Source organism: Brugia malayi (assembly GCF_000002995.4).
Source record: "Brugia malayi strain FR3 genome assembly, contig: Bm_v4_Chr2_contig_001, whole genome shotgun sequence".
Classification (NCBI taxonomy): Eukaryota; Metazoa; Nematoda; class Chromadorea; order Rhabditida; family Onchocercidae; genus Brugia; species Brugia malayi.
In genome coordinates, this window is record NW_025062476.1 from 10,728,366 (window position 1) to 10,738,003 (window position 9,638).

At 25.8% G+C, this 9,638-nt stretch overlaps 1 protein-coding gene across 1 annotated transcript; it reads left to right on the plus strand.

The window, feature by feature from the left end:
• Positions 1 to 6,845: 6,845 nt before the first annotated feature.
• On the plus strand, positions 6,846 to 8,160 carry Bm11088 (Uncharacterized protein; the record flags this gene model as incomplete). Its single annotated transcript, XM_043079195.1, has 5 exons — positions 6,846 to 6,960; positions 7,214 to 7,348; positions 7,643 to 7,704; positions 7,843 to 7,894; positions 8,138 to 8,160. The coding sequence occupies 5 exons, from the start codon at positions 6,846 to 6,848 to the stop codon at positions 8,158 to 8,160; spliced, it is 387 nt and encodes a 128-aa protein (XP_042935129.1).
• Between the last annotated feature and the right edge of the window lie 1,478 nt (positions 8,161 to 9,638).

Genomic DNA, 9,638 nt, shown 5'->3' on the forward strand with positions numbered 1-9,638 from the left:
GGACGAAAAATCAATTCGCTACTAAGATAATTTATCAATTACTTCAAATTCATCTAATTCTGACTATAAAAAAATCTTTCTGTTTAAATTTCCAATCAAATTTAAAAAACTATGTGAAATGATCACATAAATATTTTGAAATTACAAATTAATTACCAAATTTTTTTAGTTATATAATGCTAATTGGAATGAAAAACTTCTCCAAAAGTCATTTTAACAGCTTATGCAAATTCAGCTATATTTGCTTTTCTATAATTTTAGATGTTTTTACTGTGAAATTCATCGAAAGTAACGAATTGCTAATACTTTTAAAATGATTTTTATCAATTTTTTCAACATGAAAAAAAGGAATGAAAAAAAGAAAGAAACGAAAATTTGCAAAAAATCAATTAAATTGGGTCTTTATTGCATTTCTCTAAGGTTATTTCTTTTCTTTTCTTTTCTTTTTTCTTTCTAACACCATTGTTTACAAATCGTTAAAAAAAAAAAAAGAAAACACAAAAAATTAATAAAAACATTCCTTTTTTTCTCAATATATAATAAATTTCTTCCATACCATTTTTATTGTATCGTTACAACGTTTTCTTAATTCTATAAATTCTATAAATGCAATTTTCTTTTCATTTTGAAAATATACGATTTTAAAAATTAGAAAAGAAGAAATTCAAGGTTAAAATTAAGTTGACAAATTTTAATTTAAATTATGAATTATTTTATGGTAGTAAATTTGTTAATTTTAGGGAAAAATGATAACATCTATGTATTGAGGGGGAAATGGTAATTTGATAAAGATTATGAATATTTTCATTGAAGATCGAATCTGATCTTTTATTTAGGAGGGGAGAGAAAAAGATGAGAGAGGGAGAGAGAGAGAGAGAGGGAGAGGGAGAGAGGAAGCATTTAACATTCAATAATAAAATATTTAATTGCAAATTAGCAGAACAACAATATACCTTAATCAAGAAGTGAATTAAGTAGTAGTAGTATCGAAAAGATTGATCATTTCAAATGTTAATAGAATGACTTCAAAATTTTCGGATTTCAAAATTTTTCATCAAATTCATGGAGCCTAAATATTTTCAGAATAGAGCTATTGTAAGATTAAGAAAAGATAAATTATAAATTCGAAATATTTTATAAAACTTTTACTTTTTTAATATTTTTTCTTAAATTCTTTTTTAATATTTTATGAGATTTATGAAACAAAATATGTGTTCTTGAATTACCACAAACTTAAAAAAGTTATTCTAAGGTAAATATATTTAACGATAGATTGCGTAACGAAAATCTTACGTATCATGTTACGTTTAAAAGATTCAAACAGTAAAGTTTGTGTTATCAAATAACTAGTGATATGTAATTGTAATATTTTTTTTCTGTATTACATCTTGAAAATTATAGGTGTATTTAAGATAATAAATGATAACGTATTTTACATAGCTTTTCTAAATTTATTTCGGACTTTGTTTCATTTAATTAATATTAATATTATCACAGATTTGTTTCAATTTCTTCACAAAATAAAATAATTTGAAAATAAAAAAAGAATATTATAAGCGATCGATGCACACACAATAATATGATTTTGTGTAATAAAACGATTTCAGTTATACTCAAAATTTCTGTGAAAAAATTTTTATGAAAAATTTTTGTTCATTGATTCACGTGTTTTAGATCAAAAATAGTGATAATTTAACAGTATGAAATTGTCGTCCTGAAATTTGCAGTATAAGGAATAGTAATCGTATCATCCATACTCATTAGAATAAGTGATTTTTATATTAATCGATGATCTCCGGTTTTTAATTTTTTTCCGGACTGAATTCATTATAATTTGCAAGCACGTTTATTTACTTTTAAATTATTCCAGGTATCCAGGTGTCAGATTAGCTCATTGCCATAAATCAACTATTGTAAAAAGTGAATCAATTTAATTTTTTTGCATTGTGTTAAATTTAAAAAATAAATGAATTCTTCAAGTGCTTAATTTTAGTATATTAAAATTTATAGTCTCAAAAGTAAAGATTAAAAATTTGATCCATTTTTTTCGTTTCTACAAATTTTCATTTCTATCTAATTTTATGTCAAAAATATTATATCAAATTTGATTACGCAAATTATACATAAATCATTTTGAAATTAGTGCTTGATTTGTCGCATTGCTGAAATTCTTTGCAGTGTGTCATAAATAGGAGAAAAATTGAACATTAATAAATATATTAGCGAACAAACGTACGAAAAAAACACGTAACGTAGAGTTGTATGAATCATGAATAAAGTAACTTCAAATATTGATGCATTTGTTGAAGTGTTAGGACATTTCATCTTTTGATAACATCTGATATATTAGTCAAACCAAATTAACTCTTCCATTACTTTTAATAACTTTAGCAAGTCCTAATATTAAAAAAAGTTAAACTTTTTATACCTTATCTGTTGCTCTAAATATTCTCCAAAGCTATTGTTAAGAAATTTTTTTTAAATTAAGTTGAACTTATCTGCTCTGATCAACACTCACTTTCCTTTCTTTTTTTTTTTATTATTCTGATGTAAGAATAAATTAGAGTGATTAAATATGGTTATCAGTTGATTTATAAGAAAAAGTTTACACATTATACATTGATAATATAACTTAAGTATCCTTTGAAAAGTATGTGCTAATATTTTGAAATACACTTTCTCAAACATGCAAAATTCTTAACCATTTAAACTTTTGTGAAATTCTTAACGATTTAAAAAAAATGAATTCAATTTTTTGAAAAGTTTTGCTCAAAATTTTCATTTCAAAACTTTTCAAACATGCATGTTCTTTGCAATTGACATTTTTCTCTCTTTTCTTCAATTTCCTTTCAAATTTTCCTCACAATTTGTCAATTTTTCCTAAAAGAATGAAAAAAATTCAAAAGGTGTAATTTTATTTTCCTTTTGGCTCATCCAGAACATATTGAATGCTGAATACTTTTTCCTTTCAATTATTTTACTTAAATTTAAAAATTAAAAAGTGAGATCATTTTTTTTTTTCTAAAATCTTGCACTAAGATTTATTATGTAGTTTACTATATTAACTGTAATTATTTTAGTTACATATTCCAGTAATGTATTTACTCCTATCTTATTTTTCAAATAATAACTTTTAATTTTAAATTTGCATTTGCATACTTTACTGAATGTTTCGAGAGTTTTTTAATTATACTCATATTTTCTGCTCAGTTTCTTATTTCGTATATATCAGAAATTAATGGAACAAATATTATATAAATATCCACTGCAATTACTTGGTGTCATTTCATCCACTTCAGTGATTTTTTAAAATTCTTTCATAGAAGTTTCATCTCAATAAACAATGAAATTCTCACTCTAACTATTCCTCAAATTTTTAAGCATTAAATTTTGCAATAGTAATTGGTGGATCACAATGAACTCGTTGTCATCATTTCAACTTCTCTCGACTGTGACACTATCGATTAGTCCAATTGTATTTTCAAACTACTTTTCACAGCTGTTTCTCGTACTTGTTCCCATTGTTACAGCACAAATCATTTATTTCGCTCAGCAGCTGATATCATTTATTTGCTATCCAAATCTAATAAAATTGTTCTATTTATGTACTAAAATTATTTGCATATTACTGGTGACATTAGCGCCTGACATTTCCTTTCAGTTGCTGTTAGAGTATTATTACTTTTTTCATTTGGATATTATAATTTGCTCGCATTGAATCACTTATAATAGTAATATAAATTCTTTAATTTTCTTTTCCTTTACCTTAACAATGATAAATCAATTTTATCAATGATAAAATTTTCAAATTACGTAGTTCTAACTTTAATAATCGATTAATCAACATTATATTCTTCTATTTACCAATATTTTTCCATTGCTTTATGATGAATGCAAACTTTATTTAAGCTAATAAAAACATTATTCAGCGATCTTTTCTTTTCTTTGACGGTCTAACTCATTTCTAACAAACTTTTTTCAACATTTTCGTGATAAATAAAACTGACCAATATCACTGCAACAAATTTAATATGAGGTAATTTTATTTGTTTACCAATCTAATCTAACTCAAATATAATACATGGGTAATTTTTTCTATTAGAATTCATTAAAATCGATATTGCATGGTGTCGATTTTAATGAAATTACCTATGTAAGATTATCAAATTAAATAATTGTGTAGTATTGAACTGTATATTCATTTTAAAATTCATTTTAAAAGTTCTTATCCAGTATTGCAACATTTCTGTGATTCGATTATCCCTTCTGGCAATGATTAGATAACTTTTAAACTGATATCATTAAATTTATTAACCAACTACATTCATATCAAATATATCATTTTCATCTTTATATTCATACTTTCTTCAATATTTTATAAAGCACAGGAATGTCCTTGAAATTGTCATTGAAATATTTCTTGGCACTTTTCAATTAGTTCAACTTTATTACTTTTAACTATTCAAATGACGTTTCCATTTAATGAAAAAATCTGCTTTTCCCAGTTCAGCTGTCTTTTTAATTTGCCAAGCACTCATTTAAATATTTTCCAACTTGCAACGAATTAAATGCCTTTTAAACAGACTCCAAAAAATCCTCAAATTTTACTAATCTATAAAATTTTTAACAAATCTTTAAAGCTATTCACACGCACAAATGTCTTCTCATTTTTTAAAATACTATTCTAAATTTGTTGATTATTGATTAGCTTTTCTATTCTTTAAAATTCTCGACAGTTTATTTTTTTTCTGCTCTTCATAAAATACATTCGTCGCAATTCAATTATTTTAGCAATTATTATCAAACTGGGATTTCATGCCTCATCCAGTCCAATTGTCCTTTTATTATATCATCCACTCATGCATTCATTTTATAAAGTGTCCTAAATGCTAACTATTCAATATATTTCATCCAGCTGTTAAAGTAAGCATTTCTCAGCTTTTTTAAGCCTGAATGAATTATTTAATTTAATTCTAAAATTTGGTGCAACATTTTAAACTATGCATTCATTTATTACTATGATAACAGCTGGAAATGTAATACTTTATGATTTTTTTGCTTAAGAATTTAACAAAATTATTGCTAATGATTTCGAAAGGATTTATTTTCTTCTATTAGCACATCTAGCAATCATTTCTCCTACTTAATTCGTTCGTTTATTTTCATCGATTTCATTTATAACTTAAATTCTCATTTGATTTTCCCATATAATCCGTTACTCTAATTTCAATCTTTGCAAATCTAATTTTCACGTTTACAAGTGGAAATGAAAAATGTTTCATCGTTTCATAATAACTCTTATCTCTCTTCTCTTGTTCTTTAATATTTTGGGCTTTGTATAATTCTTTATAAAAAAAAGATTTCTTTTAAAGTTGCATATTTATGAGGTTTTATTATCCATTATGTAACCAAATCCTCCCATAAATAAGCTTAAAATATCGGCACAAGGAGAATAGGAAAGATGCATAGCGAATTTTATCCTTAGGAAATTTAAAATTGAAAAATAATTTCAAAATTCAATCAACCAATCTTTTCATTTTTCTTTTTCTTCATCTCATTGCTATTCATTCATAGTACAAAATATCAATGAAATAAATTAGTTACTATTTAACTTTATAAATTTAGTTACGTGCAAGTATTTTACGACTTTAATATAGTCAGCTTCCATAATTTTCTATCTCTTGAATTTTGAGAATTGTATTTATCTTAATTTCATTTTCAATTAAACTAGTTTTTCTCTCCCACTCCTTTTATTTATTTATTTTTTCGATCATTACATTCACATGAACCATATAATAATAATTTTTCGCCGCTTTGATAGTTTAGTTTAGATTAATAAAAAAAAGTCTACGCAAATGACACACATTGCATCAATTTCATTAACAATTTTCTCTTTTTGTTTATTCCTTTTACCTCTCTCTCTCTCTCTCTCTCTCTCTGTCTCTCTCTTTTTTTCATTTCAACTATTTTGTGGCATAATTTTCTATCATTTCTCTCTGCACCGCCAGATTTCGGATCAGAGTATCATATGACATCATATCACTACTTAATGAATAATGAATGACAAACCAGAATTTATCCAATCATTAATCCCATTTATTTGGTACTACTTGAAGATTTCTCTCTCTCTCCCTCTCTCTCTCTCTCTCTCTCTCTCTCTATCTTTTTGCTTTCTTCTTTTCATCATTATCATCAAATGTGACAATAAGATAGATGGATAGATATCACTCATCAGTACTTTATCCTTTTAATGAAATATTCTTTTGTGTATCAAAATATCCTACTAAGATACCTTTTTGTCTTCAATTATTATAATACTGAACAGCATTGACACTCATTGAATTTGTTATTATCATTGTTGTTGTTGTTGTTGTTGTTGTTGTTATTGTCATTGTCGTTGTTGTTGACCGAAAAATTGATCATAAATTGCTCTTAGCTCGTTCGATATCTTTTTTCTTTACAATTACTGATGGTCATTTATTGCTAAACAAATAAATGTAAATACTGTTTAAGTTGAAAAATCTTGTAAGCAACGATATTTTCTTAAATATCATTTAAAATATTGAAAATAAGCCAATAACTTCAAAGTTAGCAAAGAAATCGTTTGAAAATAGTTAACAATTATAAAGTAAAAATTATTTATTTTATGGTTTATTGAAGTAAACAATACGTGTAACCACCTATGACTAACACATCATAATTATGTGATCAAGCTTAAATCGTTGCAGTTATTTGATTGTGCTCCTTCGAGCCGAACAGAGGGGCCTTAAATCCGGAAAAAGGGAATATTACTGGGTGGAAAAACAACGACTCAGTATTGCTATTTGCTGTATGAGGTCGATTGTATGCGTCTTTTAGTGCGATTTGCACTAGCAATTCTTATTTGCTTATTACTCATTGCCGCTTATGAATATTTGAATATACGTCAACGTGTCATTTCACGTAATGATCCAACGACAGGTTTCCGTAATGCTTCATTTTAATGAACTAAACAAAGCTAAAAAATCAGGAAATTTTGATCAAAAGAATCTTTATTGATTACTAATCGAATAATAATGACAATATTAAAATATATGGAGCAAACTACAGGAATGCTGAAGGAGATATTTTATTTTATTCAAATTTCAAGATAACACAAACACACACACTCACATACACACACACACACACACACACATACATAAAGTAAAATTAATATATATCATATTTCCAGACGCAGATGAAGTAGTCCGTATTTTGCTTATGTCGGACGATCCGGCATCTAGCTGGGAAACAAACGTAAATGTCACTTTCAACGTGATCGTTGTACTAATTATTTCATTGCTCAGTATTGCCTTACTTGTTACGGGTTAGTATTATGATTTTTAGCACAATAATTTATGCAGAAATTATATTAGTAGTACACTATAACATACCGTACATTCACACAGTGAATGATACAAACTGACCGGAAAGGTCGACTGGTTCTAATAATCCGTAATTTATAGATGCATCATTAGAAGATATTATTAATAATATTTATTTGAAAAATTTATTATGAATATAAGCTTTAAATTAAAATTAGAGTTATTCTACGATACATTTATAATTTAATGTGTTATTTTGGGTATAATTGTGATTGCTCTAACATTGGATTCATCAGTAATTGGTAGCGAAAGCTGTAATATGGATGAGACAACAATTGGTTTGCAGCAGGAACAAACGGTAAATTTAAATTGAAATTAAAATTACTAAATTAAAAAGAAAAAAAAAATGATGGTAATGATAATAATAATGTTAAATTTTTTAAGATATTATTATCTTTTACATTATTCTAAAACAAGGAAAAAAAAGGAATTTTAGATTTGTGCATCGCAATTTTTATCTTCAACGGATCGCTTGCTGCCACCGATAGGTATTATAACAAATTTGAACAAACATTCAGTTCCATCTATTAATGAAATATAATTCTAAAATGTCGCAGTAACTATTAGTTGCTATGCTTATGCTCTTATGTGATATGTACATATATTAAACAATAATATTGTTTGAATTTTGTGCAACTCTGTTGACATCTATGACATTTAATTTAATGTCTTAGATTAAAATATTCCTTCATGCAGCAGCTTCTCTTATCATTTGCATTATTCATTTTCAGACTTTGACATTGCTTACCACTGATATAAGATGATTCATCGGATTCTTTGATCTTTTACATACACAAAAGGTCAACAAGGTTATGCAGAGAAATTACAGGAACATATACCAACCATTGAACTTCAATTTTAAAATAAATCAAATTTCGATTAATCTTCAATTTCTAAAGTTCTTCAGTATCCAATAGATCATATTTTACTAAATAGCAAAGAATTTTGGAAATGGAAAATAATATATACTTTTTAGCTCTTTATTATTACTATCGAAAACAATACAAAGCAATATTCGGTATCCTATTTAATTAATTGCACTGAATTAATCTTACTTTTGAGGTTTATTTTGTGTAAAAGTAATTAGCTCAATTGTATATATTCTGAAATCTGTTTTTCGAATTAATAATTTCATGTGCAAATCCGTTTTGAAATACTAAATTTAAGAGGATTAAGAGGATCCATTCCGTAGAAAAATTTATTTCCGCTTAATGAGTGACAATTAAATTATAAATTTCTGACTACCTAAATTGCAGTGTATAATTCGTGAAATTTAATCAAAAATTTAATATTTATGCAAATCTAACCATAATGATTATTCATGAATATTTGAACTGTTTTTCATTCAAGTGAAATGTTATTAATCAGTAATCAGAAAAGTTTAAATTGGAAAGAATTACATTAGAAAGAATATTCTAGCATCCAAAGTCATAAATGTCATTCATTGGACATTCGTTATAATTTTTCCAAAATCATTTTCGACTAGCAAAATTTGCAGACAAAAAAAAAAAAATTAAAACTATAAAATGAATGAAGAAATCTTCAGAATCGTACGTGAATCTTACGTGAAAGTACTTACGTAAAAGAATAATTAAGTTAGCTAATTGTTGATTTTAATTGTCGTTATGAACTCATTCTTATATGTAAGAATGCATAACTTTCTCTCAAAATTTTTTCTCAAACTCTCAAATGCAGAAAAACAAACTTTGCAACAGCAATCATACCGATTTATAAATAATAAATCCAATTACTACGCAATTTAAAAAAAATTTTTTTAAATGATTAACTAAAATTTAAGATAAGACAAAAAAAGGAGGTTTATTATGGCTTTGACTAATTAATTCGCCACTGATAATAAAATTAATTTGAAGGATAGGATTACTGAGTGATAACCAGTTAGCTCAAATATACCTCAAATATGCTTTAATCTTTTCTTGATGAAATGAGCTACACAGAATTAGAAAGAATAGCTCAGCAACTCTATAATTTACTCTTGTTAATTCATCTTCTGAGATAACAAAAATTGAAAAGCGAATACTTTAAAATCCAATCAATCATATTAAGACTAACAATTCTAGACAACATTTTAATAGCATTTTCGAGGTTATCGTTAAAATTATTTCACTCCATTTGATCACAAAATGAATATTTTTCTGAACACATTAATTATAATCTAAATATATCATAATCTTTCTTCTAATATATAAATATTTTACCTCTGAAATGTGCATA